The sequence below is a fragment of the Cydia pomonella genome, chromosome 28 (assembly GCF_033807575.1).
Source record: "Cydia pomonella isolate Wapato2018A chromosome 28, ilCydPomo1, whole genome shotgun sequence".
Taxonomy (NCBI): domain Eukaryota; kingdom Metazoa; phylum Arthropoda; class Insecta; order Lepidoptera; family Tortricidae; genus Cydia; species Cydia pomonella.
Genome location: NC_084730.1, coordinates 5313951 through 5333520, shown reverse-complemented (window position 1 = coordinate 5333520; position 19570 = coordinate 5313951). Strand labels below are relative to the sequence as shown.

Sequence of the window (19570 nt, the reverse complement as noted above, 5' to 3'; positions counted from 1 at the left end):
ATTGTACTAAATAAAAATATTTTTATTTAAAAAGGTTTTTACAACATATTTATGTTAATAATTATTGATAGAGCGTTAGCTAAGGAGGTCTGCATTTCAGCTTGGGCAAAAATGCTTTCGTATGTCCGGATGTTCTCTACAGCATTTCTTAAGGGCCCTAACGCCAATGACCTTCGATCTGAATCCCTTAGTTTTCTATTATTTTTTGTAGCTCATCATATTAACAGCAACAGTTGTAAGCAATATAGTATACCATATTTACTTCAAAGTTCACTGTCTTCGAGATATTTGGCATCAAAGTAATACAAGTTTAGGCCAAAAAACTGGTTAACTGGCCATAACTTTTGTGTTAATTGTTTAAAATTAAAATATCTGACCAGTTTTTAGAGACGTCAAAGACGAACCCAAATGTGTGGTTTTCGTAGATGTAAAATCCTTCACAGCAATCTAGTAACGAAAAAAGTGTTTTTTTAGACAATGTTTAAAAAAATACAAAAAATAAGTGTTCATTTCTTTCAAATCCGGCAGACCAGAATGGACATAAAAGATTAAAGAACCGATAGCTGTTTGTCTTATAATTCTATCTAAAGTGCAAATGAAGGAGTAACGACTCAAAACTAGTCAAAAATCGATGAAAACCGCGGGGAGCCCCTTACCGATTCTCGTGAAATGCCGTGAGCAGTTTCGCTAGTTAGATAGACATTTTCTGTCGTTTTATTTTTAGTAAAAAATTCAAAATGGTGGATGTTGGCCTAAGGGTTTTAGGCAACAGTAGAGTCTATCGCACTTAAGACTATTGTGAGTTCACTGTGATAATGATTCAAAGAATCAGGTATGTATTTTTAATTTTTACAACTCACAGACTATAGATTTAAGACAGTATGTTAGGGAATATACTGTGTATGTTAGGGTACCCAAAATTCAGAGACTTCGGCATACACAGAACAACCAGTACCCCTAGTGTGAATTATTATAAAGTAACTCGAATATCTTGGTTTAGGCAGTGGGGGGAAACTGCAGCATTCGGGCGTTGTCTGCTCCGTTCGGCTCAGCAATGCTACGAGCAATTATTAGGGTTGATAGAACTTGAAGTTCCTTTGCGTGCACAACGACAGATAAGAGAAACTTCGGTTTGTAGCAAATTTCCTTTCTGTACCATAATACTATTATTGATTCTGAGACCGATATATCTCTCGTCTATCGACCATAAGTAGTGGTGCTAAGGGTCAGGCAGACTAGAAATTGACATTGTAAACAAGAAAAAACACATGCAATGCTATCAGTATACTTATAGTTACAGGGGAAATCATTATAAGACCAAAATGAAAAGCACGTCCATATTGTAGCCTTTCCCAGGCATAGTACGATTTATCGACCACATAAGCGCCAATAGAATTTTAACTTTAGTTCTCCGATTTAAGGTTCAAATTAGATTGTATTTTCGGGAAATGCGACTTGTCTTCAAATGAATCATCAAAGCTGGATTAATTGGAATTTATTATGTTTTTTTTAGAAAACCTTATAGATTGGTGCGGCCTGGAAAAGGGTTTAGAGCCATTGGAATTAAATGTAAAAAAAATGTACATGCATGTATATCATAATTAGTACTTTATGTGACTGCTACATAATAATAGGCATTAAACTACGAGTGTGGGTTTATGAAACGAGCAAAGTGAGTTTCATAATAGGATCCCACTAATGTGTAAATGCCTAACGGTGTGCAGTTACATACACTGTTTTATGTACGCACATACTATTAGCTCTCTGTTGACAAGTTACGACCGGCATTGTGCAGCATCGTTGCTCTGTCACGGATATCAGGTTGCGTCTCCGAAAGATCTTGAGCGCAAATTTGACTAGTATTATATGGTGCTTTGGTTAGTTCATAAACAACAAAATGTATTCAAATTAATTAAAAAATAACCAGAACGTCAAGTTATAAACTGAAATACATTTCATATAGTAAAGAAAAAGTGACGAAGTCCTCCATTGGTGAAGGCCTAATAAAGTTGTGTATAGTTGGCAGCACTAGTCTATCTCGCTGTATAGTAATCCCATGAGGGATTCGTACAGAACGTGCAAGCACATACTGCTCGCCCTTAGAGTTGATCAAAGACGCCTAGTCTTACTAAGATGGCATTTAGTCGAGACAGGGACCCGTCCACCCCTTCACAGAAAAAAAGCCTTTAAATGGCTTAGCCGTTCATCGAATAGCCCCAACGATTGGCTTACTCGTTCATTTGACTTAGCTCTAGGAAGGGGTTTATCTTTCACAGGCACCGCTAAATGAAAGGGTATCCTTTTCCTAATTCATAAAATCATGACGCCTAACCTATGAAGACACCTTATCCTTCTCTTTAAACATAAATAAGCAATATTTGATTTTATTTTACCAAGCGAAAGTTGAAAATCGCATAAGCGTTATAATTTATAATCGATACCCCTTCAAGGGGTTAGCGCTTAGGAACGAGTATCAGCTTACCCGCATTATGAGGCGCTTAAAAAGCCAAATGAAAGGGTTTTAGTTAGCAACGGCTTTGGTAAGCAAAGCCTTACTAAATACACCTTCAAAAACCCTCGAAGGGAATACCGGACCGGTCCCTGAGTCGAGAAATTGGGACCGGTTCCGCCGTGGCGGGCTAGCCTAGGGGTTCAAGGCGTTAGCCCAGATTGCTGGACGCCTGTTCGAATCCGGCCTTCGCTATTGGAGAGATTCGTCACTTTTTTTTAATATATGACATTTATTTCAATTTATAATTTATATATATGTGTGAGTTCTTAAAAACATAAATCCAAATTGCGCTCTTATAATGATTTTTCCTTCCTGTATCATTGCATGTTTTTTTTTTTGTTTTAATGTCTGACTAATCTACCCCTACTGATCTGTAGGTGTTAGTGTGTAAGTAAATTTACATTTTATATAATTTTATTTTTTGTTTGTTACTGTTTGATACTTATACCGTTGTTTGGAATAATATAATATATGGCATACTTTTATATTATAACTTCGTAAGTAATAAACATGCGATAAAACATATTTTTTTCCAATTTAGTCCAACCAAAAGCGACTACAAGGAACTGTCAATAGTGTCAAGGAGGGGCGAGGCGATCCGCAGAGGCAACTGATGAAGTGGCCATGTTATGGGCTTATTACATCTATACGACCAACGGACACTCGGGGACACTTTCTATAGGAAAGCCAGTCAACGGGTGCTACCCAACCTAGTTATAATCACATGAATCTATTATTTAGTATGGATTGGGCATGAGTGGTAGGAGTGGACCTGACAGAACGGGATAGTCTCATGTATCTTTCAGGAGGAGTAGCAGACAAAGCGCTATTATTGTTTGACCTTGTCATAGTCACTTTTTTTTTCTGCCTACTTCAAAAAAGTCTTAAGTGAGGTAGACGTAGGTGGTACCGGTCTGTACCGGTCCGGTCGGATCGTATCGTGGCGCGGCATTAAGCGTGCATAACTAGCGCCAGGTCAGCGGTAGCTACACGAATTAAATCCAATGACAGATTTGACAAACATAATAATAAGATGAATGTCATAATCTCAATTCTCAATCCGTTTTCGATGATGAATGTATCGGATACATAATTGTATTGCTTGATAATTTACATCTAGTGGCATAACAAAACCGAAACACCACCCGACCATAGTCCAATACTAAAACTCAACACTTAATTAAGTACAGTCACAGACATTAATTGTTGATCTATTTAGAGTCCAGTGTAAAGTAAACCCCAAAAGGCTCAACAACTAAAATCAGTGACTATCATTGCCAATGTTATTTTTAGAGAATATTTTCTTTCTGGCATACTGGAGATATTCCATTCATGAAAATATTTTGCCCCAAAACATAGTACTTACGTAATTTAAATATTAGTCACACCTAAACTAAGATGTTCGAGCTACTTTTGGGAGATTGTGGACTAATTCGGTGGGTTTACGGAACTTACGAGTTTGTTCTGTGTATGGACACCTCCGAAACATTTTAATGACTCTGTTATGTAAACATTTTAGTTATTATTGTCTCTTTTTAGAAAATAGTCTTATGTTAACTTAGTTTATAATTTAATTACAAATGAGTGAAATTAAAGTGAACAATTTGAAATATTGAAATGAGTTTCAATCAAATGTATCCGTAGAAGCATTGACATATATCTAAGAACGTGCCTTACGGGCAGTAAGAATGGTGCTAGTTCAGCGGTGTCACTCACGAAGTCGAGCCAATCGTGCAGTCTAACGCAACTTGTTGCGACCAATCGCGCGCCTGATGCGAACTCATCAACCAATCGCGTTGTGGCGTTCTATAACGTGCACGATTGGCTCGAATTCGTGTGCATAACACCGCTGTACTGGCCCCATTCTTATTGCCCGTAAGGCCCGTGCTTAGACATATGTCAATGCTGCAATGTAGATGTTTTATAAGCTCCTAGATTAGTAGACTTAAATCGACTGTTTTGACTAATTGTTCAACAATTTATTTCAGTGAAAGTATTGTATAATATCAACCCAAATGATCAGTCTATAAGAGTGTCTGTAACCACCTGAGTTATGTGATAAGTGTAAGGGAACACTGCCTTAAATCTATAAATAAATATCAAAACACAATTATTAAATTGTACTATTAATTGCGTGTCATTTATTTGTACAATTCAGCACCAATTTTACATGTAAAAAACTTACATTTAAATTTGTTGTTATTATGCAGATGAGCATATAATGTAACATGATTTACAGTACATATGGTGCTACTTTACCGCACTAGTGCGAAAATTAGCATAGGTATAACGTTACTGTGTCGAACATTTAAAGGGCCATATGTACTGTTAAACATTATACGATACATGTGCGAATAGGTAATTCGCAACTCTTGTCGATTTAAAACACTCCCTACGGTCGCGTTTTAATTTATCGCCACTCGTTTCGAATTTCCTATTTTTCGCACTTGTATCGTAATTAGGCTGCCATCTCGAATTTCGCCAAACCCGGACAAATATAAAAAAACCCGGACATTTGGTATAAATCGCATTTTTTCCCCGGACGAGTCTGAAAATAATATTTTTAAAAACAAGACCTTTAATTTTACATGTAGTTTTAATGTGCTGCCTTACATGAAAAGTGTCCGGGTTTTCCCCGGGACACTTCTTGACCCCCCCCCCTCCCCCGGACGGTCTCCAAACTAGGACAAATCCGGGAAAACCCGGACGGATGGCAGCCCTAATCGTAATGTACTATTAACAAGAAATACACTTCTGGAATAAAATTATGTTGGAAAAATTCTGAAAGATTTTATTGCTTTTCTCGTATCCTCTAGCGTCCCAGTTCCCACGGTCCATAAATTACCTTCATGAAGTTTAAATCATTAGAGTCAGGCCAAGCTAAGTTGGCAGCGATTTTGATAGCCCAGCCTGTGCAAGTGTTAAGTAAACGTCATAATTTCATAGAAGTAATGTTTAAAATAACACTTTCCACTGTCTAGGCTGCCAAAATCGCTATCAACTTATCTTGGTTTAACTCTATCAAATAGAATAGAATTGCTTTTGTGTTTCGTTCAATTTTAAAACGAAACGATTTCAATCCTGTTTCCTAGTTATATGTAAATGTGAGTTAAAAAAAATTACGAATTATTGAAAAATATGTTTACAGTTTTTTTTATATTCTTACGAACAAGTGTTTATACGAAACATACTGAGTAAGAAATACATATTCCTGATCACAAATTATGAATCATCCTGTATATTGAGACACTGAGACGTCACTGTATGTTGTGATAAATTAAGTTAATTTTAAGGAGTTTTTAAGTCTACCACTTGTTCCAGTGGTGGCAGCATTGTTGCATTTTATCACTTGTCACTTTCGCACTTACATATTTGTTGGAACGTGACAAGCTATAAAAATACGACCGTGCTCAGCCCGCAGATGGTTGGGAAAGAAGTTACGTGGATTTTCTAACCCGAGTTTTGGGATCACATACAAAATCGAAAAAGTAAAAATTTGATTTTGACACTACCGCAAGAAAATTATAACTACACGTAATACTTGCTCCCGACTGAACCTTCATACTTCGCTTTCAAATGCTTCTGCTTATGGAAACTCAATCTTCCACTTGTTGTGAACCGCATTGGGCACATATCGCAGGGATAAGGTTTTTCCCCAGTGTGTATTCTCTTATGGCTTGTTAACACCGAGTTTGAAGTAAAACTCTTTTTGCAAACTTCACATGGAAAAGGCTTCTCACCAGTGTGTGACCTCTCATGTATAGCCAAATGTGACTTTCGACTAAACTTACTTTCACAAAAGTCGCAGGAAAACAACTTTTTACTGTAAATTCCGTGCGTTTCTAAATGGTCATCCAAACTTTTTTTGTATTTCATTCGCTTTCCACAAATTTCACATTCAAAAGGTTTCTCGTCCGAGTGAGAAAGTTTATGTCTGATTAAATATTTTTCGTAGTCAAATTTCCTGAAACATATATCACAAGAAAATGAACGGTCATTCATGTGATTAAGCACATGATGTTTCAAGGATTTCTTAGTGGCACACTTCGTTCCACACAGTTCACACTTGAAAAGTTTCTCCCCTGAATGAGTTACCATATGATTACGTAAAGACGAAGGGTACGGAAACTTCTTTTGACATATGTCACAAATATTTGATTTCTTACTTTTGTTACACACTTTATTTAGTAAGTGTTTGATAATTGTATCTCTCCATGCAAATGGTTTGCTGCATGTATTACAAATGTAAACTTTCTTCGCAACTTGAAGGGTGTTTTTGTTGCATTTTTTTCTTGTTTTCTTGTCATTTTCTGTATGAGTAAGTGTTAACCTGGCAAATGAATAGCGTTGAGATTTCTTCAAACTATAAATAGGAATACGCTCCAGTTTGACAACACACTCCTGCTGCACTATTTGCTTGATACAACATGAGAACTCCGGATTTGTCTCTTCTTTAATCCGTGTTTCAGACAAAGAGTCCAGTGCAACTGTAACAAAGCATAGTATTACTTCAATTTGTTACATTTCTATGGAACAGAATAATATAATAAACAAATCTAATATCTATCTATCTATGTATTAAGCCCTTTTATTCTGAGTTAGAGTATGTCTCTTAACTCAGCGTGCCGCTTGGCAAAGGCCTCCAGGACTTATTGAATGATTTGTTGCCCATAAGGTTATACATTGTATTGATGCAAAAAAAATTAGGTTTTTTTTACCTTTGGAGAGCTGAACTAGACTATAATATTTTTCAATCTCAATGGGTAGGGTGTCAGGTTTGGAGCCAAGAACCGGGAAGGGAGAGGCATTTGTACTATTTCCCCTCTGCTGAAGAATAGGTACAACTGTACCTATGGTGGTGCGTATTGTGTATTGTGACTCGTCCATACACAAAAAGAGATCAAGGTGTGCAAGATTTGTCTTTGACGTGTGTCATTTTTTATGTATTCGTGTCGTCATTATAGATTTGATTTTGTATGTAGTGAGTGAGAAGTGTGACTGTGTGCATGTTTTCCCCGCAAAAAACGGGCAGAATGATTTGAATGGTAAGATTTTGCTTGGGCTTCTCCCTTTCGCCCTGACGGAAGCTTGTGGTGCTCGAAGGTGACAGATGTCATCTCCATATAATCTATAACCTAAAAATGTCAAACTTACATAATTGTATTGAAATGATTCTTGTTAGTGTACCCATCTAGTTTGAAGAATACTATAGAAAGAGTTAGGCCATGATAAAAGAATAAAATAAAAGTTTTTTTAAGTTTTCATTTATATTACATCACACTCTTATCATGGAGTTTTATTATTATTATTAAATATAGCCTTTTTTGTATCCCACTGCTGGGCAAAGGCCTCCCCTTTTTGCAGTGGCAGACCACTCATCACGGTTTGGAGCATGTTCCCGCCAGTTGCAGCAAAAAGCGTAGAGGTCATCCCACAATCTCTTTTTTTGGTCTGCCTCTAATTATTCTCTTTATTTTCTTTCCATCTTAGGTTAGGATTTTATAATATGGATATAAAAGTAAAATACAAAAAGTTATACAAAATACATATAAACACATTATAAAAAACCTGTTATTGTTATTATTATTTAGTTTTAAAAAGAAAATCAATAACAAAACTTACTGTGGGCAATTTCAATCTGACGTAACAGTTCACATGCCAGGTCAAGCTCATTCTTCACTTCATCCCGTCTCACATCGTCTGTATCCTCTTTGCTCTCTGGTATATCTGTGGCACATTCAGAATCTGCCTTTACACGCACTTCAGGGTCCAGCCCGGCTGTGCTTAGATCATGGTCAATATCACTCTGAGGCTCCTCTTTTATGCATTTGTCTTCTTCTTTTATACGTATTTCCTCCAGCGACATACTGTTTTAGCGTCTAAAGCACGTATACAGTATACCTACTATACCTGTGACACTTTCGCACGTTCCGAAAGTTTAATCTAAGAAGTGCATCGGTTAACTACACATTTATTGGTAAATACAATAATTCAATACCTATTTTAGTTCCAGAAATATCCTGTAAACAAGTTTAATGCTCGTAATCCAAAACGTGACAAATGCATAGCAAATAGCAATAGCATATAAATACTATTGACAATTACGTTGACATTGACAGTTAGTTAGCAATGAAAGCTTTTACAGACGGGCGTGCCAGACCGCGATCCTGGTCCGGTCAGCATAGCTCTTTCAACTTAACAGATGTACGGCGGACCACCTTTATATTATACATGAATCTAGTATAACTGGATCAAGCATGAACGGTGGTGGAGATGACCGACCGGGATAGTCTTATGTATCTTTTGGTAGGAGTAGAGTAGCAGAGAAAGCGCTATTATGGTTTGTCCTTGTTACAGTTTCACTTTTTTTTTTGTTCCCCACTGTAAATTTAGTATAGTTTATGGTGGACAACAACTAACCCGGCCAAATTACGTAGGTTGTTTTTGATATGTTGTGTTATGTTAAACGTGTTTTGTTTAAACGGGAAGGGTACGTTGACAAATGTCACACCAATTTAATACAATTTTGTGAGGTTTGGCGTTTGTATGGAGATGACATCTCCCCTGTTGGAAAAATATTCGACTTAAAAAAATTACTATCAATGTTACACTATACAAGCACTATACACATACGTTTTACTTTTAACTCCACGGGTTAACGTCTTCTATCTAGTCTGATATTTTATAACACACACGATGAAACTGGCTTCGGGCAGAACAAAGGACGCGTTCCGGTACGCCCGTCTGTTACAGATCCAGTTTACGCAAAGTTTGTAGTTATTAACGATATCAATTAACAGGCTGACGCAACTAGGAACAAAATAAGTTTTGTATGGAACTTGTTTCGCAAATCTTTGCCAACGAAGAAAAATAAAACGTCAGTGCTATTTATTCTGTCAAGTATACGTCAAGTCAACTGTCAGCCTAATTGTTTTGTTTGTTATGAAGGCTTCAATGTTTTGTTCGGATATTTCGTGCAATTTCTTTATTATTTAGTGAAAATATCGAAAATAGTGAACCGTGATCAGAGTAAAGAGCGACTTTGTTACAATGCCACCGAGAAAACGGGTCACTAAGTGTGAAATATGTGGCAAGCGAGCCACTCAAGAAAATCACGAAAAAGAGATTTTATGGCGAAATTTCCCTTGGATAAAGACCGGTACGTATTGCTTTAGTTACTTTTGACTTTATTTTGGTGCAGCAGGCTTTAAACACATCGAAAATTTGATATTTTATATTATTTTTAGTTGTGAACTAGGGATGTACTAAAACTATCGATAATTGTAAGTTTATTTGTATATCAGTGTAATAAAATAAAATATGTGAAATTTCCTGTGAACTTGCATGCAATATGACACAAAATTAATTCGTCGAAGATTTTCAGTGGAAAATTATCTAGCATCTATGCATTAATGGTCATTATTTGACATTTTTTTTTAATCTAGTAATTATTTAATATATTAATCTGAAATGTAAGTAAATTAATCTCTCTTTTTATGATCAATAAAAAATATTATACGACATTATTACACAAATTGACTTAATCCCATAGGAAGCTCAATAAGACATGTGTTGTGGGTACTTAGACAACGATATATACATATAAATACATAGAAAACACACATGACTCAGGAACAAATACGCATCACACAAATAAATGCCCGTACCAGGATTTGAACCTGGGACCATCGGCTTCATAGGCAGGGTTACTGCCCAGTAGGCCAGACCGGTTATCATGATTAACAGACATATAAATACATAAAAAGTTAGAGCATTGATAAAGGGTTGTTGATAACTGGATGCCGAAAAACATGATTTTTAGATGCATATTAGCGCTAAATAATCAGTTGATCATCTCATTAGCAAATACTTGGAATATAAACTGTAGATATTTAAAGTCATGTTTGTCCAAGGCTGTATGTTTTCAGATGCAGGCAGTGGGTCAAATTTGTTGGGAACGAAGACCTGACGATACATCTTCCCATAGAAAAGTAACATTTATTGAAACATGTATGTGCAGAACTTTTTGAAAATAAAGCTTTAAATAAAAAATAAAAAACACGACTTAAAAACTGTATTAAAATAATTCGGGTCCACATTAAGCCTGACCTATCCACTATATAACATACAACTTAAATGTGGACTCGATGCTAATCTGATTTCGAGTACAAGATTTGTAGACAGGAGCCTATGTTTCAACCCTCCCCATTTTATCGATATCGATAAGAATCGCAAGCGTGTAGCGTACTACACTATTAAAATCGGTTATGTTGGTATTATGGTTCCTTGACAGTTCTTTGTCGTAGATTTTGGTAATGATTTGCGAATCAAACTGAGTCCACTCGCTAGTATGGAAGTCCCGTCTCTTAAAACGTAGTGATTATATGCTCTTTGTCAATTAATACGAAAATATAAATGGTCAGTTGTACAATATATAATAGTAAATCAATTTATCAAAGACATATCTGTGTAAAATATCAATAACACGTGGATTTGATTTATCGTCAAAGAAACTTAAATGCTCACTGTGAAGGCACTTTATTGACTTTTTCCGCGTATCGACTATCGACTACCGCTTTGTTGTCTGTCACCATCTGTCACAGTTACCGTGTCTTATCCAACCAGGCTGACGCAACTAGGAACAAAATAAGTTTTGTATGGAACTTGTTTCGCAAATCTTTGCCAACGAAGAAAAATAAAACGTCAGTGCTATTTATTCTGTCAAGTTTACATCAAGTCAACTGTCTGCCTAATTGTTTTGTTTGTTATGAACTTATGAAGGCTTCAATGTTTTGTTCGGGTATTTCGTGCAATTTCTTTATTATTTAGTGAAAATATCGAAAATAGTGAACCGTGATCAGAGTAAAGAGCGACTTTGTTACAATGCCACCGAGAAAACGGGTCACTAAGTGTGAAATATGTGGCAAGCGAGCCACTCGAGAAAATCACGAAAAAAGGAATTTTATGGCGAAATTTCCCTTGGATACAGACCGGTACGTATTGCTTTAGATACTTTTGACCTTATCTTGGTGCAGCAGGCTTTAAACACATCGAAAATTAGATATTTTATATTATTTTTAGTTGTGAACTAGGGATGTACTAAAACTATCGATAATTGTATGTTTATTTGTATATCAGTGTAAGTAATAAAATAAAATATGTGAAATTTCTTGAAAAATTCATGCAATATGACATAAAATTAATTCGTCGAAGATTTTCAGTGGAAAATTATCTAGCATCTAAGCATTAATGGTCATTATTTGATATATATTTTATAATCTAGTAATTAATTAATATATTAATCTGAAATCTAAGTAAATTAATCTCTCTTTTTGTGATCAATAAAAAATATTATACGACATTATTACACAAATTGACTTAATCCCATAGGAAGCTCAGTAAGACATGTGTTGTGGGTAGTTAGACAGCGATATATACATAGAAAACACACATGACTCAGGAACAAATACGCATCACACAAATAAGTGCCCGTACCAGGATTTGAACCTGGGACCATCGGCTTCATAGGCAGGGTTACTGCCCAGTAGGCCAGACCGGTTCTCATGATTAACAGACATATAAATACATAAAAAGTTAGAGCCAGTGGCGGATTAACCGAACAGCAGAAAAAGCATATGCTAAGGGCCCCGCGCATAGGGGGGCCCCGCGCACCGACCCTGACCATACGATTTCGGTACGCGGAACCGGCCAAGTTCAAGTAGAACTCGCACTCCGCGGATCCTGTACTATCACATTTTATTTACAATGTATTTGTTTCGTAAGTCAGTAACAATATTGATCAATTATTATTATTTGTCTATTTTTCTTTATGTCGATACCAAATTTATATAATTTTTGGGCTTACGCAAATACCAAGAGCAGAGTTCAGCATAAAACCGAAGGTGCAGAGTGTCTCAAAACTTTTGTGCATGGCTAAGCTGCAGGAAACAGCAAAGCTCGGAAACGAACAAAAGATACTGTGTTAAAAAAACATATTAGTGAAAAGCAAGGAAGGATGATTTATTTATTATTTCAAATAACAAATTGCACCTTACAGCTAATGCCTAATGCTGATCAGCTTTGAACCCGTAGTAGGCCAAAGGACGCGGTCCTCTACGGCTGGCCGGACGCCCGAAATATGCAGAGTTGCTCTCGGCATATTTCGAAAATAAAAAATACTCCGGATTTTAAATGACATCATATACCTATAGTTTGTGTCATCCACGAAGACGCGCCCCGCTCTTCTTCCTAATCGCTTATAGTACAAATCGGCAACTTTTTGGCTATGTAGTAGTTATGTCTACTAATTAATGTGTATAGACAGAACTACTATAGTAGTAAAAGGTTGCACACCGCACATGTAGGTACTATAGGCGATTGGAAGGAGGAGCGAGGCGCGTCTTCGTGGATGACACGAACTGCAAGACAAATAAAACATTTCTTGTGTAGGGGCGCCGTTAATTTTTCTTTTTATTTTATATTTATTATTGGTTGTTGTAGCTGTAATGGAAGTAGGTACATACTTGATTGAGGTAAAAGACTGTCTACCTGTTGCGAGTCATATACGTAAGATAGAGCACACTGAACGACAGATTTCATGAACGGTTTTACGGTTTAAATACAGACCTTAAACTTGTTGTTATAATAAAGAAATATCGTAGCATGCTCAGTGTAGAATTTCGTAGTTACCATTCAGTCAAAAAAGGCCAAACGGGGGCTATTAGTATCATTTACATTATAAGCATAAGGGAGTAAACCTTTGCAACGCTTTGTACGTCTTTTTAGTAAGAAGAGAAGATTTTTTGCAATAACCCAAAAGCGACTAAACCGATCATTTTCGCTATAGTTTTCACTGAAAGTATATATATTAAGCTTTGGCGGGGGGGGGGGGGGGGGGGGCACATTTTTTCACACACAAAATAATAACTTTAAAAAACAAAAAAGGTTTTTGAAGACCGTTATTCGTTTTGAAATACCTTATGCAACCATACGCCACACTGTAGGGTCAAAAAAAAAATCTAAGAAAAAGCATTTTGTATGGGAGGATTGGGAGGTACCCTAATTTTTTTTATAAGTAGTTTTTATTTTACCGTTCTGTCGCAATGCATGATTTATGTATCCATGCCAAATTACAGCTATCTAGCACTAACGATCACAGAGCAAGCCCTCGGACAGACGAACATGGCGAAACTATAAGATACACTGCATAACATGTTACAAACTAATCGAACACGAGTCAAAAAAATAAGATATCATACAAAATGTTGTGATGGCACTGAATCCTTGAGGTGCGAATCCGACTCGCACTTTTTTTTTTTTCAAACCAGGGGGCCCCGCGGTCTTTTGTGCTAAGGGCCCCGCGCCTTCTTAATCCGCCCCTGGTTAGAGCATTGATAAAGGGTTGTTGATAACTGGATGCCGAAAAACATGATTTTTAGATGCATATTAGCGCTAAATAATCAGTTGATCATCTCATTAGCAAATACTTGGAATATAAACTGTAGATAAAGTCATGTTTGTCCAAGGCTGTATGTTTTCAGATGCAGGCAGTGGATCAAATTTGTTGGGAACGAAGACCTGACGATACATCTTCCCATAGAAAAGTTACATTTATTGAAACATGTGCAGAACATTTTGAAAATAAAGCTTTAAATAAATAAAAAACACGACTTAAAAACTGTATTAATATAATTCCGGTCCACATTAAGCCCGACCAGATATTAGTCCACTCAAAGAACTATCCACTATATAACATACAACTTAAATGTGGACTCGATGCTAACCTGATTTCGAGTACAAAATTTGTAGGCAGGAGCCTATGTTTCAACCCTCCCCATTTTATCGATATCGATAAGCGTGTAGCGTACTACACTATTTAAATGGGTTATGCTGGTATTATGGTTCCTTGACAGTTCTTTGTCGTGGATTTTGGTAATGATTTGCGAAACAAACTGATTCCACTCACTAGTATGGAAGTCCCGTCTCTTAAAACGTAGTGATTATATGCTCTTTGTATCCAACCTCGACATTGGCAGAATCATCAACACCTTGATGGAGCCATAACACGAAAAATTTATTGATTGGATCACAATAATCATAATTATAATATTGTGGTCGATCTAATGTATTTTCTAACCCAAGATAAATGAAATTTACTTCTATCGCGCCTGCTCGGCCCCACAGACTCAAATAAAGACGATATTTGGTGCTTGGGAACTATCACCTTAGCATGTCGCTACATAATGTTCAGGATAAAGGCGAAGTATTTGTAAAGGAAGAACCCATGTATGACGGCGTACTTACCGACACTTGTCTAGTAAGGGAGCCAGGATTGTACACCGCGCAGAATGTGTATTCTGACCATAAGGTGAAACTCGGACTGCCTGAACCAGACCTGATACAAGGTCTTGAATCAGCTAAAACCGCCCAGGGTAAATTAAACAACTTTATTACCTAAAGGTGGCGACTGACTTGTAACATTTGCTTGTAATGTATCGTTCACGACGATCGTTACAAGTCAGTCGCCACCTTTGTAACACTCAAAGGGATTCGCGTAAAAACCGACAGCCGAGTGGAGCACGCGGTGCTCGCGTCGAGCGGCTCGGCTTGCTGCACTGACTGTTGTAATGCTCGGGTTGTATCACGTTACATTACACCGAAATGTTACAAGTCAGTCGCCACCTTAAGGATATGCTTATATGAGCGCTTTCTTAGTGTAGGTTTACTACATTTGAAGAATGTTATCCAAATGTCAAGGTCCTACATTAAGTCTCGGCTCCATCCCCCCCTCTCTCTTTTGACTAAAGTCTTAGAGATTAGGCTTATTATGATAAAATAATTATTGTGCATAATATAAGTAGTGAGATTGTATGAGGGATCAGATTTTTGTTTTTTTTTTTAAACTAAATATTGTAGCTTACGCTTTCTGTCATGCTTTCAGCATGATCATCCTAAATCGGTTACTACTGTTATATTTTAGTTTTTCTTGCATAACTTATATTTAAAAATGTTGCTATGTAATTTTCATGCCACTATAAATGAGCTCTTGATGCCCTTAAAAAAGTTTTGATTTTTGAAACTTTTCAGACACATATTGCATAACGGAGTCTGATGATGATGGTGTGAGTGCAGCGCAAGTGGAGCTTTATGCCGGCCACATTGTGAAGGAAGAGCTGGTGCTCGGTCCTGAGTTACTGCATCCACTTGATACAACCAGTAAGTTATACTTCAAAGAATGCATTCTGATGATGGTGTGAGTGCAGCGCAAGTAGAGCTGTATGCTAGCCACCTAGTGAAGGAGCAGGTGCTTGCTGCTGAGTTACTGCATCCACTTGAGACAACCAGTAAGTTATACTTTAAAGAATGCATTCTGATGATGGTGTGAGTGCAGCGCAAGTAGAGCTGTATGGTAGCCACCTAGTGAAGGAGCAGGTGCTTGCTGCTGAGTTACTGCATCCACTTGAGACAACCAGTAAGTTACATTTCAAAGAATGCAGTCTGATGATGGTGTAAGTGCAGCAAGCTAAGCTGTATGCCGGTTTCCTAGTGAAGTAAGTGCTGGTGCTCACCCCTGAGTTGCTGCATCCATTTGAATGCCTGGGGTCATTCCACAAAACAGTCATAGTCTATTTGTCTGCTTTTTTAAAAGAAAAATAGGGTAGTTGACTGCTTAGTCAAATCAGTTTCTTTTTTCGAACTGTCAAAACGATTAGCCACTATGGAATCTATGAAGTACAGGACAATGATGTCACAGTCAAGTTACCTGGGTGAATCAACTATTTTTGTTTTGTTATCCTGTCCCGTTGTCCAAGGGACAACAGTGGCACAGTTTGTTTGAAGAGACGTTGCATGCCGTTCTATTAACATGCTTAGTAGGGGGCCCATTATGGACATTGGTTATAACGACCACAAAAACGCAATTTTAATAATACATTTAAGTACCATAAAATCAGTATTTCAATGAACTTTTGTCCCCTGGACAACTAATCGTAACCATGGCAACGAGTGACGCTAAAAAGTTGATTCTCCCACCTAGTCTTTATATTTCTTTCGGATAGTAATTGAGTCTGAAAATAACTGTGGTCTAGTCTAGGATTTTATAATATTCTTCTGGTGCTTTATTTTTTAGATAGTGTGAAATAATTAATTTTGAAAACAGGAAATATCCCGATTCGTTAAAAATTACCCAAATTAAAGTTTCTATAATTTCAATGTACCTGAGGACGAAAAGTAACAATCAGGAGACAAATAATGTTGACTTGTAATACTTTTGTCATGGAATGATCCCTGGGCTATTTGTGCTATATTCAATGGGTACCTTAGGTAAATTCATTTGTAGTTTTACATGTATGTAAAATGTATAATTGTTGGTGCAATAAAGAATATTTACTTACTTACTTACCTTTGTGCGGGGACAACTCGAGGGGGACTTTGTGACTAGTATTAAGCTAGTCTTAAGTTATAATTTTATTTCAATTTGATTTGTATATAAGAAATAGATTCAGGCGTTATTTTGTACAAAATGTACAAATCCTTATTCATTATAACCAAAATATTGCTAATCCAAGTCATATTTTGAGTTTAATTAATTTGATTTTTGAAAAATTCACTTAAATCTGAACTGCCTACATTTATACAAAATACAAACAACATACAAACAAAACACAAAATTACATAAAGCTCGCTGGACAAAAATCAAATCAAAACTAACAAGAATTGCCCTGGACCAACCTAATTTGTTGTTAGAATTGTCTTGATGAGTATCAGTTGCCTGTGGGAAGAAAAGTACAGACAGCGATAAAAGATTGTGCCATTTCGCACAAGCTTCATCATTCGTCATTGAAATGCGTAAGTAAGTAAGTATTCTTTATTGCACCAACAATTATACAGTAAAAAATTAGAAATTAGAAATTAGAAATGTTTGTTTTAAATAATAATATAATGAAAAATAATGAAATGTGTGTTCACAAAATCATAAAGATCTAACAATTAATTGGTCAACTTATTTCACTCAGCCGATGGACCTAAATAAGGTGGATTTTAATTGTAGTCTGTCATAGTTGACGACCTGTCTGGCCTAGTGGATAGTGACCCTGCCTAGCAGATGGTCTCGGGTTCAAATCCTGGAAAGGGCATATATTCCTATATTTGTTCCTGAGTCATGGGTGTTTTCTATGTGTTTAAGAATTTATATATTATCTATATCATTGTCTAAGTACCCACATCTCGAGCGTTATTAAGCTTACTGTAGGACTTAGTCAATTTGTGTAACAATGTCCTATAATATATATCATTTATTATATAGTTACTAATCTGCAAATTAATCTTTAAAGTCTTGTGTCAATTAAAATTAAAATATAAAATGGTAAATTGTTGAATTCTTTCAGCACAACTAAAATCTCTGAATCCATCTCAAGTAACTACTAGCAAGCAAGAACCAAATGTGGACTTGGAGTTAACATGTAGTGAATACGAAGACCCGGCACTCCAGAACAAAGCAAACAATGAAAATGAATCTTACATTTGTGGTATTTGCAGTAAACGATTTATAGACAATGATGCATGCGTTGAACACTTGTTAAAGCATACCAGTGTTAAGTCTTACGCTTGTAAAATTTGTGATGAAAAATTCAGCAGAAAATATGAGTTGTATAGCCACGAAAATATGCACCTTAATAGAAAACCTCCCGAACAACCAAACTCGTGTGACATATGCAATCAGGAATTTTGGCAGCCTTCGCTATTATCTAACCATAAAAGAACTCACGTTGTTGAGAAACCCTACCAATGTGATATATGCAAAACCAAATTTGCAACTAAATGTGGCTTAAACAAGCATAAAAAGAAACATTTTAAATCTTCCTATAAACCTCGAGATAATACAGTAAAAAAGCCTTACACTTGTGAAATATGCAACAATAAGCTGACTATCAAGTATAATTTAGATAAACATAAATTAATACACTTGGCAGATAAACTATTTTACTGTTCTATATGTGGAAGAGGGTTCGCTAATAAAGGCAATTTAATAAGACATAAAAAAAAACATATGAATATGTGATATTTAGATACCGATTTTGCTCTGAAGACTGGTAAATATAATTTAAGTAGCTCATGATTTTATTTTCTTTCTGCTGTTAGTATGTATGTTAACATTATGTGCTTAATAATGATCCTCCAAGTCTATGATTCTTAAGTAAGTACACTACTGTTTGTGTTCTAAATAAATTAAAAAATATATATATACAAGTATATATTGTTATTTATGAACGAATCGGTAACTTACGAAAATATACTGTAACTATTGACATGTAGAATGATGATTTATAAAGGAATAAATTAAATAAATAGATTTAACTGGGGGTGTAGAAATGATACAACAATGCCCATATGCAGGTTATGTTTTTATTTGAAATTTCAAACGCTTATGTAAAAATGATGAGGTATTAGGCGGTTATCACACCGTCCTTTGTATATATCCTATACCTATTCAGTATTCAGTATTTATTTCTTGCAAACCATGGTACATATTTAGTTCTTATACATATCATATGGTATCACATGGGACCCTGAATAGGGTATAGCAAATATCAGATATTCTAACTCTCTTAAATATCTGAAGATACTTAATATTATTATTAAATAGTACAATCTTTAAACAGCTTAAACTAATAACATTAGATTATACTTAACGAGATAGTAGGTATGAGTATTATATATGTATGTGCATTACGTGACAGTGTGCCATATGGGTCTGAAAGTTACGATTTTTTCTCTTCTATGAATTCTGCTATTGAATAGTATGCTTTTTTTATTAAATGATGCTTCAACTTTGTTTCAAATAAATGGTAATTTTCCTCTAATTTAATTAAACTAGGGATATTGTTGTAAATTTGTATGGATGTGTAGTATGGGCCTTTTTTGAAAATATCAACTTTTGGTTCCGGTAGAATTAAATCAAGTTTACGGCGGGGGTTTTTATTGAATTTGAACAAGTCGATATTTTTACGAACAAAAGTAGCGGATTCTAAAATGCAAATTGACGGAAAAGTTAAAACT

General features: G+C 35.9%; 2 protein-coding genes across 2 annotated transcripts; one reads left to right on the top strand and one right to left on the bottom strand.

The window, feature by feature from the left end:
• Positions 1 to 4070: 4070 nt before the first annotated feature.
• On the bottom strand, positions 4071 to 9302 carry LOC133532939 (zinc finger protein OZF-like). Its single transcript, XM_061871814.1, has 2 exons — positions 8135 to 9302; positions 4071 to 6999 (listed from the first exon to the last, which is right to left on the bottom strand). Exons 1-2 carry the CDS (start codon positions 8376 to 8378, stop codon positions 6041 to 6043), a joined length of 1203 nt encoding a protein of 400 aa, XP_061727798.1. The 5' UTR covers positions 8379 to 9302; the 3' UTR covers positions 4071 to 6040.
• A 5229-nt stretch (positions 9303 to 14531) lies between these two features.
• On the top strand, positions 14532 to 18626 carry LOC133532936 (zinc finger protein 287-like). Its single transcript, XM_061871810.1, has 3 exons — positions 14532 to 14943; positions 15599 to 15727; positions 17899 to 18626. The coding sequence occupies exons 1-3, from the start codon at positions 14742 to 14744 to the stop codon at positions 18570 to 18572; spliced, it is 1005 nt and encodes a 334-aa protein (XP_061727794.1). The 5' UTR covers positions 14532 to 14741; the 3' UTR covers positions 18573 to 18626.
• The last annotated feature ends 944 nt before the right edge of the window (positions 18627 to 19570 follow it).